General features: G+C 43.5%; 1 protein-coding gene across 1 annotated transcript in view; it reads left to right on the forward strand.

Moving 5' to 3' along the window:
* The first annotated feature begins 817 nt into the window (after nucleotides 1–817).
* HOMER3 (homer scaffold protein 3) overlaps nucleotides 818–21,910 on the forward strand; it is a 66,234-nt gene continuing 45,141 nt past the window's right edge. Inside the window, exon 1 of the mRNA XM_030218630.1 lies at nucleotides 818–1,442. Coding sequence (XP_030074490.1) covers nucleotides 1,438–1,442 — 5 coding nt within the window. The 5' untranslated portion in view covers nucleotides 818–1,437. The remainder of the gene's footprint in view (nucleotides 1,443–21,910) is intronic.

Raw genomic sequence — 21,910 nt, forward strand, 5'->3', positions numbered from 1 at the left:
CGTCCTTCCCTACACCCCTTCCCGTGCACTCCGCTCCATGGATAAATCCTTCTTATCTGTTCCCTTCTCCACTACTGCCAACTCCAGACTTCGCGCCTTCTGTCTCGCTGCACCCTATGCCTGGAATAAACTTCCTGAGCCCCTATGTCTTGCCCCATCCTTGGCCACCTTTAAATCTAGACTGAAAGCCCACCTCTTTAACATTGCTTTTGACTCGTAACCACTTGTAACCACTCGCCTCCACCTACCCTCCTCTCTTCCCTCCCGTTCACATTAATTGATTTGATTTGCTTACTTTATTTATTTTTTGTCTATTAGATTGTAAGCTCTTTGAGCAGGGACTGTCTTTCTTCTATGTTTGTGCAGCGCTGCGTATGCCTTGTAGCGCTATAGAAATGCTAAATAGTAGTAGTAGTAGTAGTAGTAGTAGGCTACTCGTACAGAGAGAGAATGTTAGCTGCAGCAAACACCTTTTTTAGGTGTATTTCCCGGCACCAAAAATTGACCCCTTAATAACAGACACAAACAGAGTTTGAATTAGGGGAAGTGAGAAGTAAGCAACGCCAATTGTGAAGACTTCAGTTCCGGCTCCTGTACGTTGGCTCCTCTTTCATATACATTCATAGCAAAATTAAATTATTTGAAATAACATTTCTGAGAAGTAAAAGTGAAAATTGATGAACTGAACTTAGAAGGGATTTTTTTTTTTGTAATGATAAATTTAGCCTGTGGTGGCTGCCTGAAAACCCAGCAGGGGGAGACACTGAGCCCTTCAGCCCATTGGAAAAACAGGCAAGTAGGGGTGGGGGGTGGGAGTGGAGGTAGAGGGGGCTGTGATGGGCTGGAGTGCCGGGGAAGGAAACAGGGATCCGGGAGGAGTAAAGAGAGAAAAGAACAAAGAAGATGCGGTGAAAAAAAGGGGGGAAGTGGGAGGCGATCGTCCTTGCCAGGCTCCGCAATTGTCAGGAACTGAACCGTATAAAACCATTTTACACTCTTGCCACAAGAACAAAAAATAAATATATATATATATATTTTTTTTTTGTTAAAGCTCCGATGGATGTGTGAAGCAGCAGAAAGGAAAAAAAAAACGGAGAGTCGGGTCTGGATTATACAAGCAATCATTAACCAAAAAGGGGGGAACAAAACGGGAAATTAAACTGGCCGGACAAGATATTGCAACATTTCCCTGGAAAAAGTGTTCTAAAGTTCGTCGTAATTAGAAGCCCTGGAGTTCCCGAGCTCCGATCCTAGCTTTCGGATTTCTCGTTTGTTTGGGGGTTTTGTTTTTTTTTGTAACTCGGCCTCGGAAAATATCTTTTTTTTTTTTTTTCGGAAACTAACAAACCTGAAAGGATAAATCTTAAACAGGCAGATCCTCAGAAGGAGCCATACACAGAAAAGGGGAAGAAGAAATTAAAACGTCGCTGGAAGGAAATGGGGTGAGCATCCACCCATTTTTAAACTATTATTTAAGACATATGAGCAGGGGCTTTAGAGAGAAGGATTGAGGGGGGGGGGGGGGGGGGGGATGTCCCGTTTTAAAGCCCTGAAAGTTGTTCCGTTCAGATCTGTGGCTGATGTGACTGGTTGATGGATGGTGCCTGGTTAAAGAGGGAAGGGGGAGGCTGAGATGGGACGGATCGAGAGCTTTTGTTACTGAAACAGCGAAATATCCAAGGGTTTGTGAAGGAAGTTGAAGGGAGGAGAGTTTGAGAGAGCTCTTTATATCTTGGAAAGATTAATCATAAACCCCCATCCCTCTTATGGACTGCCACTTCAAGCCATGGTTAAGATGAGCACGAAGAATATAAATATCAATTGTTCAGTGCCACCATGAGTGTACAGGGTACTGTATATAATAAGCAAGTGAAAGCAGAAAGTTGTAGGTCCTTTCCTCAGGGACCTTACAATCCAGATGTGGGCCTGGTTTACAGCCCAGGTGTAAGGGAAGGGAGTTGGGTTTCAAACTCCTGCAATATCCAATATCCTTTGGTGAGGAAGTATTGGCAGAGGAGGAAGAGGACCAATTCAGCCTTAGCATCAGCAACATTTCTGTGGTGCTGCCCCTCCCCCCATGCCCAAACTAAATTAGCTTATAAGATTTCTCTATAAGCACAATAAAGTGTCAGGTGTAAAATACCAATATTGTTATCCCCTTCACCTTTAAGTGTCTCCCACTCATGGCAGGCTCAATGCGGCTTACATGGGGCAATGGAGAGTTAAGTGACTTGCCCAGAGTCACAAGGAGCTGCCTGTGCCTGGTGGGAATTGAACTTAGTTCCTCAGGACCACAGTCCACCACCCTAACCACTAGGCCACTCCATGTAAGCCACATTGTAGGCTCTTTGTGGCTTACATGGTACCGGAGAGGCGTTTGCTGACGCCGGTAAGAACAAATACAAAGTGATGTTGTCGTAAGATAAAGTTTGTGTGGCACAGCCACAATTAGGGGATCATACAACGGAAGAATTGAGTTATGTCCATTACGTACTTAAGTTTTGTTGTGTCGCAGTGATCAGGCATTTAGGTTGGATCAGTAGCCTTTTTAAACAGGTAATTTTTAGTGATTTCCAGAATTTTTTGTGATTTCCGGAAGTTTAGGTGGTCGTGCGTCATTTTCAAGGCTTTTGGTAATGTGTTCCACAGTTGTGTGCTTATGTAGGAAAAGCTGGATACGTAAGTTGATTTGTATTTGAGGCCTTTGCAGCTTGGGTAGTGCAGATTTAGATATGTTCGTGTTGATTCTGATGTGTTTCTAGTTGGTAAGTCGATCAAACCTGTCATGTATCCCGGGGCTTCACCGTAGATAATTTTGTGAACCAGGGTGCAGATTTTGAAGGCAATGCGTTCTTTGATTGGGAGCCAGTGTAGTTTTTCGCGGAGGGGTTTTGCGCTTTCAATTGAGTTTTTCCAAATATAAGTCTAGCTGCCATATTTTGAGCGGTCTGAAGATTCTTTAAGGTCTGTTCTTTGCATCCCGCATAAATTCCATTGCCGTAGTCTACATGGCTTAGTACCATTGATTGTACCAGGTTGCGAAATGTTTCCCTCAGGAAGAATTGTTTCAAGCGTTTGAGTTTCCACATTGAGTGGAACATTTTCTTTGTAGTGGATGCCACTTGGCTCTCCAGTGTTAAGTTACTGTCTATTGTAATGCAGAGGATTTTCAGGCTGTCTGAGATAGGATGGGTGTAATCTGGGGGTTTTCCATTCTGTGAATGGATTAAGGTGCGCTGGTGAAAGTTCCTTAAACAGATAACAGCAAATGGGATAAGTGCATAGAATCCCTACTGCCAAAGAATAAAGAGGAAAAACCTAAGCTGGAGTCTGACATCATAATAGGAAAGAAATTTGGCAGACTGAATGGTCTTTATGGACCTTAGCTGCCATCATATCCTATGTTTCTGTGCATGTCCAATGCCACCTCTGTAACTTTGTCACTGGCACATTCTTCTGTTAGCTGTTGGTTCTTCTGGTTTTGGGTGTAAGTGCCTGACTCGAAATACCATCATTCCTGCAGCCACACTAAAAAGGCAATTCTATAAGTGGGTACCTCCATTTAGGCACTCAGAAGCCATGCAGTGAGAACCTATTCTGTAACACAGGTGTTCTCAACCCAGTCCATGGGACACACCTAGCCAGTCAGGTTTTTAGGATACCCACAATAAATATGTATGAGATAGCTTTGCATACAATGGAGGCAGTGCATACAAATTTAATTCATGCATATTACATAAGTACATAATTATTGCCACACTGAGACAGACCAAAGGTCCATCAAGCCCAGTATCCTGTTTCCAACAGTGGCCAATCCAGGTCACAAATACCTGGCAAGATCCAGAAAAGCTCAATACATTTTACGATGCTTATCCAAGAAATAAGCAGTGGATTATCCCAAGTCAATTTAATAATGGTTTATGGACTTTTCCTTTAGGAAGCTAGCCAGACCCTTTTTAAAGCCCGCTAAGCTAACCGCCTTTACCACATTCTCTGGCAATGAATTCCAGAGTTTAATTACATGTTGAGTGAAGAAACATTTTCTACAATTCGTATTAAATTTACTACTTTGTAGCTTCATCGCATGCCCCCTAGTTCTAGTATTTTTGGAAAGAGTAAACAAACGATTCACATCTACCAGTTCCACTCCATTCATTATTTTATAGACCTCTATCATATCTCCCCTCAGCCGTCTCTTCTCCAAGCTGAACAGCCCTAGATGCTTCAGCCTTTCCTCATAGGGAAGTTGTCCCATCCCCTTTATCATTTTTGTCGCCCTTCTCTGCAGCTTTTCTAATTCCACTTTATCTTTTTTGAGATGCGGCGACCAGAATTGCACAAAACATTCAAGGTGTGGTTGCACCATGGCCCGATACAAAGGCATTATAATGTCCTCATTTTTGTTTTCCATTCCTTTCCTAATAATACCTAACATTCTATCTGCTTTCTTAACCACTGCAGCACACTGAGCAGAGCATTTCAACTTATCATCAACAATGATGCTGAGATCCCTTTCTTGATTGGTGACTCCTAATGTGGAACCCTGCATTACGTAGCTGTAGTTCGGGTTCCTCTTTCCCACATGCACCACTTTGCACTTGCTCACATTAAATGTCATCTGCCATTCAGACGCCCAGTCTCCCTGTCTCATAAGGTCCTCTTGTAATTTTTCACAATCCTCCCGTGATTTAACAACTTTGAATAACTTTGTGTCGTCAGTAAATTTAATTACCTCAATAGTTACTCCCATCTGTAAATCATTTATAAATATGTTAAAAAGCAGCATTCCAACCCCACTGTCTACCCTTCTCCATTGAGAATACTGACCATTTAACCCTACTCTCTGTTTTCTATCCTTTAACCAGTTTTTAATCCGCAATAGGACACTACCTCCTATCCCATGACTCTCCAATTTCCTCTGGAGTCTTTCATGAGGTACTTTGTCAAATGCCTTTTGAAAATCCAGATACACAATATCAACCGGCTCACCTTTATCCACATGTTTGTTCACTCCTTCAAAGAAATGTAATAGATTGGTGAGGCAAGATTTCTCTTCACTAAATCCATGTTGGCTTTGTCTCATTAATCCATTCTTTTGAATATGCTCTGTAATTTTCTTCTTTATAATAGTCTCTACCATTTTGCCCAGCACCAACGTCAGGCTCACAGGTCTATAATTTCCCGGATCCCCTCTGGAACCTTTTTTAAATATTTGCGTTACATGGGCTACCCTCCAATCTTCCGGTACCATGCTTGATTTTAAAGATAATTTACATATTACTAACAATAGTTCCACCAGTTCATTTTTCAATTCTATCGGTACTCTGGGATGAATACCATCCAGGCCAGGAGATTTACTACTCTTCAATTTGTCAAATTGCCCCATTACATTCTCTAGGTTTATAGAGATTTCATTCAGTTTCTCCGACACGTCAGCTTCGAATACCATTTCTGGTACATGTATCTTCCTCGGTGAAGACTGAAGCAAAGAATTATTTTAATCTCTCCACTATGGCTTTGTCTTCCCTAATCGCCTCTTTTATCCCTCGGTCATCTAGCAGTCCAACTGATTCTTTTGCCGGCTTCTTGCTTTTAATATACCTAAAAAATTCTTATTATGTGTTTTTGCCTCCAACGCAATCTTTTTTTCAAAGTCTGTCTTTGCCTTCCTTATCAGCGCTTTGCATTTGACTTGACCTTGCTTATGCTGTTTCTTATTATTTTCAGTTGGTTACTTCCATTTTCTGAAGGATTTTCTTTTAGCTCTAATAGCTTCCTTTACCTTACTTTTTAACCATGCCGGCTGTCATTTGGTCTTCCTCCCTCCTTTTTTAATACTCAGAATATATCATTTTCGCCTTCACACATGGAATTTCAATCCACAGGGATTCCAAGATGTGTTTTGTTTCCTGTAGAATTTTCAATCCATTTGATTCAAGGCGTTCCTTAACATACAATGCTACCCCTCCACCAATTTGATCCACCCTATCACTACAATATAATTTGAAAACAGTGGCTAGTTATGGCCCGAGGACTGGGTTGAGAACCTCTGCTATAGCAGCATTTGAGCACCTGGCAGAATACTAGTGTAACCCAGCATCAGCATACCTTACAATTTAAATACCTGCAGTTACACCAGCCATAGACCTGGCATAACCACAGCTGCACAAATGCAGCAAGGACACATATAGTTTACAGTAATCTGTAAGTTACGTGCATAAGTGGGAGCCCTGCCCATTGCCTGCCCATGCTCCACCCATATGAACGCCCCCTTACGTTTACTCTTTATGCCACTTGCAAATGCTCTTATGGGCTGCTGCTCAGAACTTCCACAGTAAGCCAACAGTGCAGAAACCTAGCTCGCCAATGCTCAAAGGAAACGGTATTCAAATTATATGTGCACTGAAAAAGCGAAAGCAAGGGGGGGGGACATGCTTGGTGCGTGCACAGAAGAGTTTTGCAGTAAGCTTAGGTCCTGTGCACATGCGCCTGGCACACCCGAAAGTTTGGTGTCTGTTTTCTGCACCTTTTAAATATAATTGTTTCAAAAACTTTTTTAACCTGGAAGGCTTATATTTAAGCACAGGAAACAGGCGCCAATGTATGCTTTCACTTCTGGGTTTGCTCTGACTCACACATTCGTCTCACTACAAGTGCTTAGGGGCTTGCACAGGCTTCCTTCTGCATCCAAAAATATAAAACCGGGCAGATTTTAAAGACACCCTAACGTCTGCTCCAAGCTGGCATAATTTTTTCAGCAACAAGGTGGCTTTGTTTTGTGCGCTGTTCTCTGAGCATTGGGAGGGAATAGGAAATTACCTTATTAACATCTGTTTGGCAACATTAGCTTGCTATTTGCACTAATCTTTGGAATACTCATTGTTTCCTGTGCTAAAGCCTCTGAGCATTCTGCACTCACTAATGCGGGTGCTAATCGATTGCAAAATCACCTCTAGCACCCACATTTGGTTCTGAGCGTCAGCCCATTATTTTTTATTTATTTTATTGTTGTTACATTTGTACCCCACACTTTCCCACTCATGGCAGGCTCAATGCGGCTTACATGGGGCAATGGAGGGTTAAGTGACTTGCCCAGAGTCACAAGGGGCTACCTGTGCCTGAAGTGGGAATTGAACTCAGTTCCTCAGTTCCCCAGGACCAGAGTCCACCACCCTAACCACTAGGTCACTCCTCCACTCCACATAGGTGTCCTGCTAGCACTTACATGTGTAAGTGTATAAGTAAATGTCCTTTGAGCACAGACAGATTTCCTATGATTTGCAGTGGTAGCATTGTCCATGAATTGCACTGTTGTTCTTGGATGGTCTGTTGGCTGTTGGAGTCTCTCAGGAGCACTGACATGCCACCATCACAGTTCATCAGGGATCTGAATTTTCCCTAAGCACCGGCATGGTATGTCTTATGTTCTTATGCCAAAGTCTTCAGCCTTTATAATGAAAGAGCTGGCTAGATTCAGATCCATCTACCAAGCAGTGGAAGCAGCAGGAGTTCCAGGTCACTGACAGCTCCTTATACTTCTGCAGGCTTTATCAAAGAGATGTTTCAGACAGTCTGCAAAGCTGAAACTCTCCCTGAGGCTGTGCAGCCCTGTGTGCCTGCAGGAGACAAGAACAATTGCATTGAAAAATGTGTTTGAAGATGATCACCAAGACATCTCCTGTTCCCTCCCATCCCACCACAGTCTATCAAGGTGTCCCAAACTCCCATGGCAGCTCCTGAATGGTCTAGTGCAGGGGGGACTAGAGGGCAATTCTCAGATCAACACTTCAGCGCTGTGGACGTTCAAGGGACATTTCAATATGACCCATTTCTGGAGTCAGCCATAGATGTAAAGTCTTTGCAATAACGCTGGAATGTGTTCTTTGGCAAACCCTCACTGTCAGAAGGACAATAGTTGTATTTTTGGGTCTCAAAAAGTCTGATGAGGCTGATTTGGGCTGTGAAGACTCTATTACAACTTGCTTCTGAGTGGGATGAGTGACTCTAGGTTGTTGAGTGGGTCTGTAGCAAATTGTTTCTGCAGCTCCCAGTTTTCCGGCTCCCCTTGCCATGGTGTTAAAGTTCTCACATATGGAATACACAAGAGAAATAAGTCATGTCTGGATCCCAAATGTAAGTAAGGGGGAGGGGAAGTGCTGTGGTGCTGATCTTCATCAGAATCTCAATCCTGCCCCCATGCAGGCACTAGTTCTTGGGTCACACACTCAGCCAAACATGTTTTACCTGTATATAATTTGTAAACCGCTTTGATTGTACCACAGAATGGCGATATATCAAATCCCTTCCCCCTTTCCCTTTTCAGGATATCCACAATGAGTATGTATGAGACAGATTTGCATACACTGCCTTCCTTGTGGGCAGATCTACCCAATGCATATTCATTGTGGATGATCTGTAAACCCGACTGGGTAACTGTATCCAAGGGACTGGATTTGAGAACCCCATCACTAGACTGATATATGTACTGTGGGGATGGAAATTAAAAAAAAAAAAAAAAAAAAAAAGAGAAAGAAAACAGAGGTGAAACAGAGGTGGTCTAAAAATAAATCCCAAAAGGATGAGATGGATTTAGATGCTGACCATTTGCTATTCAGTAATTGTAGCCTGCTTTACTCTAGAAGGAACCACCCCTGTCACGTCCTTCCTCTTGGGCTCCTCCCCAGCCACCCGACCAAGGACAGAAAGTAGAAGTTGGTAGGATAGGCTTAAGAGCAAGTGGTCTCAGACTAATAATCTGTAATAGAAAAAGTGCTGAATGATGGGAAATGGGGAGGGGAAGAGTTCTAAAATAGAACTGAAAAGTGTTGTGTGTGTGTGTATGCTAAAGATAAATCAAGACTTATTCATAAGGTTTTGCTTCATGAGGATGGTGCAGCCACCTTGGGGGGGGGGGGGGGGGGAATGTCATGGCAGCAAATAGGGTGTTAGGTCACACTACAGGACAGCCATGTGGGGAAGACAAAGGGGGAGAATATTAAGATTTGTATGATCTAGTTACTATGTTCAGGGCTTTCTCATACTTTCCCTTGTATTTTCCAAAACCACCCAAACATCCCCTCCCTTATCCTCTTATGTTTGTGTGAATCATTTGCATTTTGTTGGCTGCAGTGCTTTGTTCACGATTCTTCAGTCTCTCTTTAAATGAATAATGCTTCAAGTCTCTCTTTTCTTCCAGTTTTCCCTTCCCCTCTTTCCTTCTTATCCAGCCTTGCTCTGATCTCTGTCCTTTTTTTCTCCCCTCTCTTCACCTCCCACTCACCCTCTTCCCTCCTTTCACTGTGATTTGGCATGAGTGCTTTTTGCTACTGGTCTGATTCTTTGATTTACTTCTCCTATTGAGACTGACATAGGGAAGCTACTGCTTTCCCTGGGGTTGATAGCATGGAATGTTGCTGCTATTTGAGTTTCTGCCAGGCACTTGTGACCTGGATTGGTTGGCTACTGTTGGAAACAGTATACTGGGCTAGATGGACCATTGGTCTGACCCAGTATGGCTATTCTTACGTTCTTATGTGGGATTTTTTTTTTTTTGGGATAGAACTCATTGATCAGAACGCTCTTGATGGGGGTTGCTATCTTTAACACCTCCATCCCCCTAAAATAGAAAAAGAATAAAGCTAATTGCTGCATTTTTGATTAATAAGGTGACAGCAGATATGAGTAGGGCACGAAGTTGGCACTTCCAAAACCACAAGGGAAGCATTATCAGTCCAAAAAAGGGATGTTTTATTGAAGATACATCAAACAGCTGTGTTTTGGCACTCAAGATGCCTGCCTCAAGAGTCTGGATATTGAAATGTAGAGATATACTTCTACACAAAAATAGGTACTTGAGATATCCAAGGTGCACTTGTTAAGTACTCGCATGCAGTCCTTTATCTCTACATTTCAATAAACACAGCTGCTGTGTCAAGTCTGTTTGATGTATCTTCAATAAACATCACTTTTTTGGACTGATAACGTTTCCCTTGTGATTTTGGAAGTGCCAACCTTTCGCCCTACTCCTTGGCCTTCTGTGTTATAATCATAGGAATTGGTGCTCCTCCACCTTGTATAGTTGCTATACCGACATCAGATAGGAAACATCTGTAAATTTCAGTCCTTTGCAGTGCCACAGATCCCAGGTGAGCTCTGGCCCTCTCCCCCCTCTCTTCTTCAACCACCGATACAGAGCTGCTGTGATGACCTGCTGCTTCTTGCAAGAAGACAATAGGCTATCCCTGGGATTTGACCTTCCAGTCCTAGTGTACTGTGGGATTTATAGTCCTGCTGCTTCTATTAGAAATCAGCATTACAGTTTCCAAGATGCATCAAGAGGAAATGTCTGAAAGGCAGAACCAACCCAAAGTGGGGTTATTTGGCAGCTCTGGTAATATGAGGCAGCAGAAAGGTCGTCACTGGTAGACAGAGCTGAGAAACAAAAGCCCTTGTGATTAGGAGCACAGCTGCACCCAGCAAGTGCTGAAATGTCATGAAAGGGAAGTGTGAACACTGCTGATCCGGTGTACCAAAATATCTCCAAACAAATGAGGATCCTCCCACTCAGAACAAAAACTGTGCTGAGCCAGGCATGCACACCACACACCCAACCAGACAGACATGTATCGCACACACAGCACCCACCTAGCCAGGCATACACACAATATGCACACACTCAGTCAGGTAGTCACACTGCATGTGTACACCCCTCCAACTGTATGCAATGCATATATATATGTATATATATACACACACACACACAGGACTTTTTTTTTTGAGGGGATGGGGTACTTGAGGGTACTGAGTACCGGCACCTTTTCCTTTGTCTGCTAAAATTGACCCATGGTTCTCATATTTTAATGAAAAAGCTCAGGCTCTACCTACACATTCTGTGTTGTCATAGATTCTGTGACTGGTGGCAGGAGACCTGGCTATTGTGGGGTGGGTTCCACCCCACCCCTGAAAGGTGGCCTGGCATTTGAGTACCGGCACCTTTTTCGCTAGAAAAAAAATGCACTGTATGTACACACCCAGTTAGGCACAAACACCACACACGTACACCCAACCAGGCACATGCACCAGATGCACACACCAAGTCATGCATGTGTGCTCTGCATACTTACAACCTCTGAGCCATGCACATCCGCTATACACATACCCAGTTATACACAAACCGAAAAATCTCCCCACTCAGTGTGTCTTCAGAAAATGAGCCATCGGACATGGAACATTCCATACCTGTGTATCTTCAATATTAGCATTTCATCATCGGTCCTTCTCTCTTTTTGTTGTTTATATGATATACATTTTTATATTCAGTTGAAATATTCATATAGTATTCATATTTAACTATCTGGATTTAGAATATATAGCAAACACTTATAGTGGATATACAGCAAAAAGGAGAGAAGGACCGATGATGAAATTCTAATGGGAATGTACACCGATATGGAGCTTTCCATGTTTGATGGTGCATTTTCTAAAAGACACACGGGGTAGGGCGATTTTTGATTTATATATGATTGTTCAAACATGTCTCAGATTACGGGATAGTACAGATACACAGAACATGTACCGTGTGGACACACTTCACTGTACCATAGGTGTACATCGCAGTGCTGTATCTGAGTTTTTTTGTGCCACTTGATATTATCTGTACATCAGAGGACAGCTATGCTGAGTGTAACAGTGTCTCGCTGGCATAGTCTGTCTTCAGGTGGTGATCCAGATAAGATGCAGTTCAGTCCCACTGAGGCACCTTTTTTTTTTATCTTGGGCAAGTCAATCTACTCTTTGTTGCCTCTTGTACAATTGTAAAATTGAGTACAGACTTGGAAAGGCAAGTCAATAAATCTGAAATTCAAATAACCATAAAGTTATAACATTTTTGAACTTTTAGGGGTTTTATCCCCACTTTATTAAAAATGATGTTTTTTTTTTTCCCTTGGAAGGGCTGTGTAGAGTAGCTTGCATAAGTCTAAAATCCCTTCAGATCTACTAAAAATCAAAGCATGAATTGAGATGTTAGATCACTTGCTGAAGGTCACACAATAACTAATGCAGAGCTTCCCAAATTCAAAATCTGAGTGGGTACTCCATTGGACATCATTAGTCCATGCTACCCAGGAGTCGCATGCTTTCCGTGGCTGTGTAATTGGGGTCTCAGGCACTAATGGCTGTGATGTGATTAGAACCTGGACCCTCAGCCTTGCAGCTGGGTGGTCTGGTGCAGTAGTCCAGTAGCTTGTGCCTTGGTCTCTTTCGATAAGCCTCAGGGATTATTTTCTTGTCTGTTCATGGACAAGTGGCACTGTTATCTGACCCACCACATGATCCATCTCAGTGAACTTCAGTAGCATCACCCTATGAAGTACAGTAAGTTGTAAACCTCTCCTCTGCCATGGGGAAGGCTCAGGAGGTTGAGAAGCAAGTGCACCATTTCAGTACCATTTTAGTTGACTTCTTGCAGCTCATCTGGGTAAGACCATTGCTGCTGGAAAGAAGGAGGTTCCTGCTACAGTTTCTGGCAAGCTTTGGGGTTTGCTTGCTTGATTGATGGTAGTAGATATAGTGAAATGTTCTGACTTGGCATTTATTCAGCTGCTGGTAAGACACACCCCAGGTGGTTAACAGTGACTGCAGATTTACTGAATATTAGTATTGTAGGTTCTGCTTCTGAGCTCCTGAAGCTGATAAGGGTGAAGCTGGAGGGTGCAGGAAGCTTAATCCTCCAAGGTGTTTAGGATCGGTAAAAGAACCACAGGACAGTTGTTTCAGCATCCTGAGTTGTAAACAAAAAAAAACAACAACTCTCTACTCATTGAAAACTGGGTAGATTCCACTGGGGTAATCTGTGATCCTCCTCCCTCTCCCCCCAGCAAGTCATGGATGAGTTAAACCCAGCTTTCCAATAGGAGGAGGAGAGCTTGACTCTTACAAGGGTGAAGACTCTGAATCCTTTCTGCTGTATTTGTATATGTGACATCTGTGTTCCTAAGACTGGATTTCTGTGATAGTATAAGCACAGAGAGGTCTAATTATACCTTCTGGTAGCAGCTGACTCTGAGCTGAGAAGGATGGCTGTGTGTGTGAAATACTGGAGAGATATAGGAGGCAGTTGTGGAGAAGGGTGGTGAGCAGTGGTTTAGTCAGGAATTTTCAACAGGAAGTGCATCTGTAGCCTGGCCCACAAAGCTCTGGCAATTTCCTCTCTCACCCCCCCCCCCCCCCACCACAGTTTACAGTCCCTTATCTTTCTGTTTCCTTCCCAGTCCATAAAGCTCTCAGAATTTCCTCCCTCCCAACCCCCACCCCGTTTACATTCCAATATCCCTTTCCACCCTGCAAAGTTCTCACATACCTTCAAATCATCTTCAATCTTTTCCTAGGCAGCATTAGTGGCAACGGCACTTATAGGCTGCCTGTGGTCTGCACTGGGGCTTTGTCTCTGAACCGTCCCGCCCTTCAGAAAACAGGAAGTTGGGTCAGGAGGGGCAGGATGGTTCAGAGAGAAAGGCCCAGTGCAGGCTGCCGGTAGCTTATGAGTGCTACCGCCACCGGCGCTCCCCGGGCAAAGACTGGAGGTGGTTTTAAGGCATGGGGGGAGGGAGGGAATTGTGACCGTTTTTTGGGGCCAGGAAGGTAAGTGAAAGATCCTGGCCATATGCAGAAGACGGGAAGCAGACGGAAGGGAATGCAGCATGGCACCATTAATAGTAATCGACTAACAGGAGGTGCATATGCAGCACATACACCTTGAATGACTGGCTACATCACTGGCAGTGAGCATTAGAGCACCTTCACCAGTACTCTGTCACACACACATCTTTGTGAGGATGTTCAGATATAAACTCAAAGGGACAAACGTCTTCAGATATAAAGAATGTGAGGACCTTTCATAAAGGATGAACTGCCACATAAAGCAAACTTTGAAATTTTGGGGCTTAGTTGGTTCAGTATTGGAAACTTTTCTAAGTTTGCTTTATGAGGTGCTGGTGTCTTCCATTACTGGGAAATGAATCACTGTGGATGTAGCCAAAATTGTTCTGTGGCCAACATATCCATACCAGCTTGATTTAGTAAAGCCCAACCCAGCAAGATTCAGGAGGAAATGAGCTGGACTGAGCCCAGCAAACTTCAGATGGAGACTGTTGCTTAACTATTGTATTCTCATAGCCTGAGTATGATCCATGAGCCTTTGAATTAACTTTCTAACCAATGTCAGCAGTGAGGCAAGTGTTGCTGCTTACAGTGGGCTTTGTGTGAGTTTAAACAAACAAAAAGATTTGCAGTCAGAAAGTTCAACTCCTCACATAATACATGTCTTGAAGGCCTGGTGGAGGTGCCAGCTGGACCATTCCTGACTGACCAGGCCAGAGGAGGGATATAGGTAACAGGTTCACACATTCAGGCCTGTGATTCATACATTTCAATTATAAGATCACTGAGCTCCAGCTAGGGGAAGGGAGCATTACAGCAGTTCTGCTATGCAGCCTTTCTCACCCTGCATCCCTTTCCTAGAGCTCATCTCAAACACCAGACAAAAAGAATTATTTTTCCTGGAGCAGTACGACCTCCCTGCGTTGCTCTCTTCTGCTTCCAGACTCTGTTGGGCACCACCAGAATACAAAACAGAGACTTTATCCACTTTTTCCTGTTCATCAATTAATCTGCCTTGTTAGCAAGAAATCCCTTTTCTAAAAATAACGGTGGACAGCTGCAGGCCAGGCATAGAGATGTGTCTCCAGCACAGGGCACACTCCTCCTGGAAACTACAAATCCATGCCCATCTCGTTGACATGAAGTGAACACGACGTTCTTATGCTGGCAAAGAGAAGGAAACTCCTTCTAGGAAAGCTCTGTTTAGTAAAGATCTGGCTTGAATGGGACAATCTGGCAAAGAATACTCACATAGAGATAGAGAAACTGTAATTTCTAAGACTGGAGGGCTCAGGGGATGGACAAGGATGCAGAGCCTGTCAGCTCTAGGACAGGAGAGTTCAGGTGATGAGCACAGGATATTTATTATTTTTTTTTTTTATTTGCTTACACCTTTTTCAGTAGTAGCTAAAGGTGAGTTACATTCAGGTACACTGGGTATTTTCCTGTCTCTGGAGGGCTCACAATCTAAATTTGTACCTGAGGCAATAGAGAGTTAAGTGATTTGACCAAGATCACACGGAGCAGCAGCGGGATTTGACCTGGGCACCTCTGGATGTCAAGACCAGTGCTCTAACCATTGGCTACTCCTCCTATACAGAACCTGGCACCTCTAGGACTGGGAGGGTTCAGGAAATGGACACAGGGATACAGAACTAAACAACACTAAACAGAGCTGTGGTGCGCCCCCTACTGAAAAAGAGCCCACTGGACCAGGACAAGCTTGAAAACTACCGACCAGTCTCTAACATTCCTTTCCTGGCAAAACTTATAGAATGGACAGTCTGTAGTCAACTCGACTGACTAATTGAAAGTAATTTGCTAGACCCATGTCAATCTGGCTTCAGACCTGGGTACAGAACAGAGACAGCAGGCAGGAAGAAGCTTGCTGACACCAGGCTCAAGCCTAGGTGCCCCCCTTGGAGGCTTGGCCCGGGGAATTTGTTTCCCCCCCCCCCCCCTTGGCAGCCCTGGTGCAGATAATTAGCAAAACTGGACAGTCAGAATTTAACTGACTTTCTCAGATCACCCGAAGAACACATTTAAAACAGCCTCTTCTTTTCTATCTTCTGCCGTTTTCCAGGGAGGAGGGATTCTGATTAGGCTGCACCTGCAGCTTAATTAGGAGTGATGATCATTAAGTCTGTGTAAGAGATGCTGATGAGCTTAGGAAGTTCATGGAAATGTCCCAGAGTTTCAGATATGTTCTTTGTTCATAGAGCTGAGATGCAATCTGTTGAGAACACACTGATTGTGTGGATCTGACTAGGAGACCTGATTTAGGTAATACTGTGTCTGTAAGTAAATCTCAGGGGTGTGTGTGTGGGGGGGGGGGGGGGTGCTCTCCTCACTCAAAGCCCCCTTCCGTGATCTGTGAATGCACGGAACCCATCTAACCATTCACCTGGGGGTAGATGTTTCTAGGGGGTAGCAGTGAAGACCTGCTACCAAAGCTAAGTAATAAGTCCTGGCAGCCATCTGGGTACAGTTTTGCCTGCACAAAGAGTAGGGAGTATGCAAACAGCCCCATTTATCCAGCTAGTCAGTTTTTGGAAATTTCCCTTGGCTTATTATATATTTTATAAGAAATAGATTTTAAGTATGATATCCAATTATGGGCCCTGTTTACTAAGCTGCGCTATAGGTGTGCTAGCGTTTTTAGCATGCGTTAACGTTAGAGACACCCATAGGAATATATGGGTGTCTCTAGCGTGCTAAAAATGCTAGTGCACCTTAGCAAACAGGGCCCTAAGTGTTTTATACGATTTTTGATGACTGAGTGTAACTATCAGTGTCTTTTGGGGGGAGGGGACAGTGGTATAGGGGGCCTAAATGATAAAGAGAGAAAAGGAAAATGTATTTACATCGGAGTAATGTACAGGTCACCTTCACAGTCAGAAGAAATGGGCAGAGACTTAATTGAAGACAACCACAAGATTGCTAGGAAAGGGGAAGTAGTACTGTTAGGTGATTTTAATATGCTGGATGTTGATTGGGGCGTTCCTGCTGAGGGGTCGTCCAGAAGCAAAGGGATCTTGGATTCCCTACAAGGGTAACAGAACCAACGTGGGATGGAGCTATTCTGGACCTGGTGCTTACAAACGGAGAGAATGTTTCTGATGTCACGGTGGGAGACAATTCGGCATCTAGTGATCACCGAATGGTGTGGTTCAATATTAAAACAGAGGAGAGAGCTTATTTGTGATTGAAGGTCCTGGATTTCAAAAGAACTACTTTTGCCAAGATGAGGGAATTTCTCAAAGAAGAGTTAGCAGGATGGGAACAGCTGAAGGATGTAGAACAGAAGTGGACAAGACTGAAAAGAGCTATTTTAAAGGCAGCTAACATTTATGTTAACAAATTACATAAAGGAAAGAAGAAAAGAAGGCCGCTCTGGTTCTCAAACATAGTAGCCGAAAAGGTAAGGGAAAGGAGGTCAGTCTTCATACGGTATAAGATGACTCAGAAAGAAGACAGGTGAGAATATCTGGATAAGCTAAGAGAAGCTGGAAAAGCTGTCAGGAAAGCAAAAAGGCAAATGGAAGAAAGATAGCTAATACGGTAAAATTGGGGGATAAGACTTTTTCAGATATGTAAGCGACAGGAGGAAATGCCAAAATAGCATTGTGAGGCTCAAAGTAGAAGGAGAGGAATATGTGAAAGCTGATAAGGGTAAAGCTGAACTGCTTAACAATTATTTCTGTTCTGTGTTCATGGATGAAAGGCCGGGTGTAGGACCGCAGAAAACAAATGCAAAAGGGGATGGATGTATGGTAAATCAAAATCTGTTCTCAAATGACAGTGTTCGTGAGGAGCTAGCTAAACTAAAAGTAGACAAAGCAATGAGGCCTGATGGGATACATCCGAGGGTGCCCAAGGAACTCTGATGTATGCTGACTGACCTCTTCAGTGCTTCTTTAGAAACTGGTGTGGTCCTGGAGGACTGGAGAAGGGCACATATGGTCCCTTTGCACAAGAGTGGAAGTAAGGAGGGGGTTGGGAATTACAGACCTGTCAGTCTGACCTCGGTGGTGAGTAAACTAATGGAAACGCTTCTAAAGTGGAGAATTGTGAGGTTTCTCGAATTGAATGGAATGCAGGACCAGAGGCAGCATGGCTTCACTAGAGGCAGGTCGTGCCAGATGAATCTGATTGATTTTTTCAGCTGTGTGACCAAACAGTTGGACGTGGGAAGGGCTCTGGATGTGATGTATTTGGATTTCAGCAAGGCCTTTGACATGGTTACACAAGGCAACTCATAAATAAACTGAGTTACCTAGAGTAACTGACTGAGTTAAAAATTGTTTGAACGGAAGGAGACAGAGGAGCTTGGGATGTTATCAGAGGAGTACCACAGGGATCGGTCCTAGAGCTGGCTCTTTTTAACATCGGTGTGAGTGGTATTTTGGAAGGGCTGTCTGGTAAGGTTTGTCTCTGTGCGGATGATACCAAACTCTGCAGCAGGGTGGACACCGCGGAGGGTGTGGATGTCATGAGGATGGACCTAGCGAAGCTTGAGGAATGGTTTGATATTTGGCAACTAAGATTTAATGCTAAAAAATGCAGGGTCATGCACTTGAGTCACAAGAATCCGAGGGAATGGTATAATATAGGGGGTGAAGTGCTTCAGTGTACAAAGAAAGAACGGGACTTGGGGGTGATTTGTGTCTGATGACCTTAAAGTGGCCAAACAGGTAGAAAAAGCGATGGTCAAAGCCAGAAGGATACTTGGGTGCATAAGGAGAGGATGACCTGCAGGAAGAAAGAAGTGATGGTGCCCTTGTATAAGTCTGGTGAGGCCCCATTTAGAGTACTGTTTGCAATTCTGGAGATCGTACTTACAGAAAGATATAAACAGGATGGAGTCAGTCCAGAGGGCGGCTTTAAAATTGGTAAGTGGTCTTGGATATAAAACATATAAGGACAGGCTTATGAACCTCAACATGTATACAATGGAAGAGAGGAGGGAAAGAGGAGATATGATAGAAACATTTAAATATCTCAGGGGCATTAATGTACAGGAAGTGAGCCTTTTTCAAATGAAGGAAAACTCTGGAATGAGGGGGCATATGATGAAGTTAAGAGGAAATAGGCTTAGGAGGAGTCTAAGAAAGTATTTATTTGTGGAAAGTGTGGTGGAAGCGTGGAATGACCTCCCGGTGGAGGTTGTGGAGACGAGGATTGTATCAGAATTTAAGAGAGCATGGGACAAGCATGTGGGATCCCTTAGGAAAAGGAAGAGTAAGGGTTATGGAGGATGTGCAGACTGGATGGGCCATTTGGCCTTTATCTGCTGTCATATTTCTATGTTTCTAAATGACCAGATGACCACTGGAGGGAATCAGGGATGACCCCCCCTTTTCTCCCCAAGTGGACAATGACCCTCCTCCCATTTCCCCAAAAAATGTGAATAAAAATAGTAGTTACCAACCTCTATGACAGCCTCAGATGTTATAGCTAGGTCCATTAGAGCAGCATGCTGATCCCTAGAGTAGTGTAGTGGTGGGTGCAGTGCACTGTAGACAGGTGGACCCAGGCCATACCTCCCCCTACCTGTTACATTTGTGATGGAAACTGTGAGCCCTCCAAAACTCACTAAAACCCCATTATACCCACATAAACGTGCCCCTTCACCCATAAAGGCTATTGTAGTGGTGTACAATTGGGGGTAGTGGGTTTTGGAGGGCTCAGCAGACAAGATAAGGGAGCAGTGATGAGATGTGTACCTAAGAGCATTTATATGACATCCACAGCAGTGCCCCTTAGGGTGCCCCATTGCTCTCCTGGGATGTCTGGGGACTACTACTATTACTACTATTTAGCATTTCTATAGCACTACAAGGGAACCAGTCTGCTAAAAATGCTACCCCCTCCTACATCCCAATGGCTTGATTTTCTACATTTTTCACTTGTGGGGTTTTTTTCTTTCAAAAATGACCTGAAAAGATAAATGCAAAGAGCACAAAACCTTGTTTGAAATGGTATTTAAAAAAAAAATAGAGACGTTTTGCTTTTTTGAAAATGATTACATTTCCTATTCGAATTTTGGAGTTTTAGCGCAAAACGTCCAAAGTCCGACTTAGACATCATATCGTAAATGCTCCTCCACAATGCTCTATGTGCCAATGTAAGTACTGTAAAGGGGTTTTTAGTGCAGTGTTACATTTATTACACTTTCATTTTTGCCTTCTAGAAGTTTCAGGTACCAAATCCTTGGACAAGACTCTGTTTCAAAGAATGTGATCAAACTGACTTGAGAGCGTTCTGCCCCTTTTATTACTCCCAGACTTAAATATGACTCTCAATTGGCCAACGACCTCTGCAGCTGCACCCCAGAGACCGTATTATGGGCCTGATTCTATATTTGGCACTGAAAAAAATCAGCGCTGATTAAAAACACACCTACATATATTCTATAAACCCTTATAGAATACGCGTAGCACTGTCCACATGACTAAAATTTAGGTGCAGTCGTTTATACCAATGAAAAGCTGGTGTAAATGCCCACGCCTAAGTTTAGGCATGGAACAGGTTATTCTATAACACTGCGTGTAAGTTTCAGGAATGCCCACCACCCACCCAAGCTCCTCCCATGACCACGCCCAGTTTTGAGATCTGCATGGTAGAATTTACATAGACTATGTTATAGAATACACTTAGCAAGTAGTGTGTGTAAACTTTAATTAGAGGCAATTACAGTGGTACCTCGGTTTTCGTTGACTTCGGTTATCGTCGTTTTCAGTTTTCATCATTTTTTTCTTCGAAACATTTGTCTCGGTTTTCAGCAGTTGCCTCAGATTTCATCAGCGTGCCCACGCTGCTAATTTTGCGTTCTCCTGTGGCGTTCTATGGCATTCTCCTGTGGTGTCATTTCTCGTTGTGTGATCATCACCCCTAGCTCCATCATGGGTCCAAAAAAAGTTTCCACAGCCAGCAGCCCTTCGAAGAAGAAGGCCAGGAACACGATAGAGTTGAAGAAGGAAATCATTGAAAAATACGAGAACGGCATAAAGATTGCCGAAATCGGCCGCATGTATGGGAAGTCGCCATCCACGATAAGTTCCATCGTGGCAAAAAAGGTAGCAATAAAAGAGGCTAATGTAGCGAAAGGCGTGAATGTGCTAATGAAACAAAGATCAGAAACAATTGAAGATGTGGAACAGTTATTATTAATTTGGATCAGTCAAAAACAGTTAGATGGCGATTCTGTTTCTGAGGCCATCATATGTGAAAAGGCCAGACTGTTGTATGCCGATCTCATTAAGAAAATGCCTGGGACGAGTGCTAGTTTACTTAGTGATTTTAAGGCCAGCAGAGGCTGGTTCAAAAAATTGAAAAGGCGCACTGGTATACACGGTGTCACTAGGCACAGCGAAGGTGCAAGTTTGGACAAGTCTGGGCCCGAAAAATGTGTGTCCGAATTCAAAGATTACATAGAAGCTGAAGGATTCATCCCCCAACAAGTCTTCAATTGTGATGAAACTAGCTTCTTTTGGAAGATAATGCCAAAGAGGACGTTCATTACACAGGAGGAAAAGGCACTGCCAGGACATAAGCCTATGAAAGATAGGCTAACTCTTTTGTTGTGTGGTAATGCTAGTGGTGATTGTAAAGTGAAGCCCTTACTGGTGTACCATTCAGAAACTCCTAGAGTGTTTAGCAGAAACAACGTGATTAAAAGTAAATTGTGTGTGATGTGGAGGGCAAACAAGAAAGCGTGGGTCACGAGGCCAATTTTCATTGCGTGGATGAATGAAGTGTTTGGCCCGAGTGTGAAAAAATACCTCCAGGATAATCAGTTCCCCTTAAGTGCCTCCTGTTAATGGACAATGCTCCTGCACATTCTCCAGGTTTGGAAGACACATTGTTGGAGGAGTTCAGTTTTATCACAGTGAAGTTCTTGCCCCCTAATACCACACCACTCGTCCAGCCCATGGACCAGAATGTCATTTCCAATTTCAAGAAACTGTACACAAAAGCAATGTTTCAAAGGTACCTTGAAGTGACATCAGATACAGAATTGTCCTTAAGAGAGTTCTGGAAAAAACCATTTCTACATTCTCAACTGCATTAGCCTCATAGATAAGGCTTGGCAGGGAGTGACATCCAGGGCGATGAACTCTGGCTTGAAGAAATTATGGCCGGGATGTGTGCATAAGAGAGATTTAGAAGGGTTTGATGACCCTACACATGTGGTGCAGTCAGTTGTTTATTTGGGGAAGTCCATGGGTTTGGAGGTGAATGGTGAGGA

The sequence above is a fragment of the Microcaecilia unicolor genome, chromosome 11 (genome assembly GCF_901765095.1).
Source record: "Microcaecilia unicolor chromosome 11, aMicUni1.1, whole genome shotgun sequence".
Taxonomy (NCBI): Eukaryota; Metazoa; Chordata; class Amphibia; order Gymnophiona; family Siphonopidae; genus Microcaecilia; species Microcaecilia unicolor.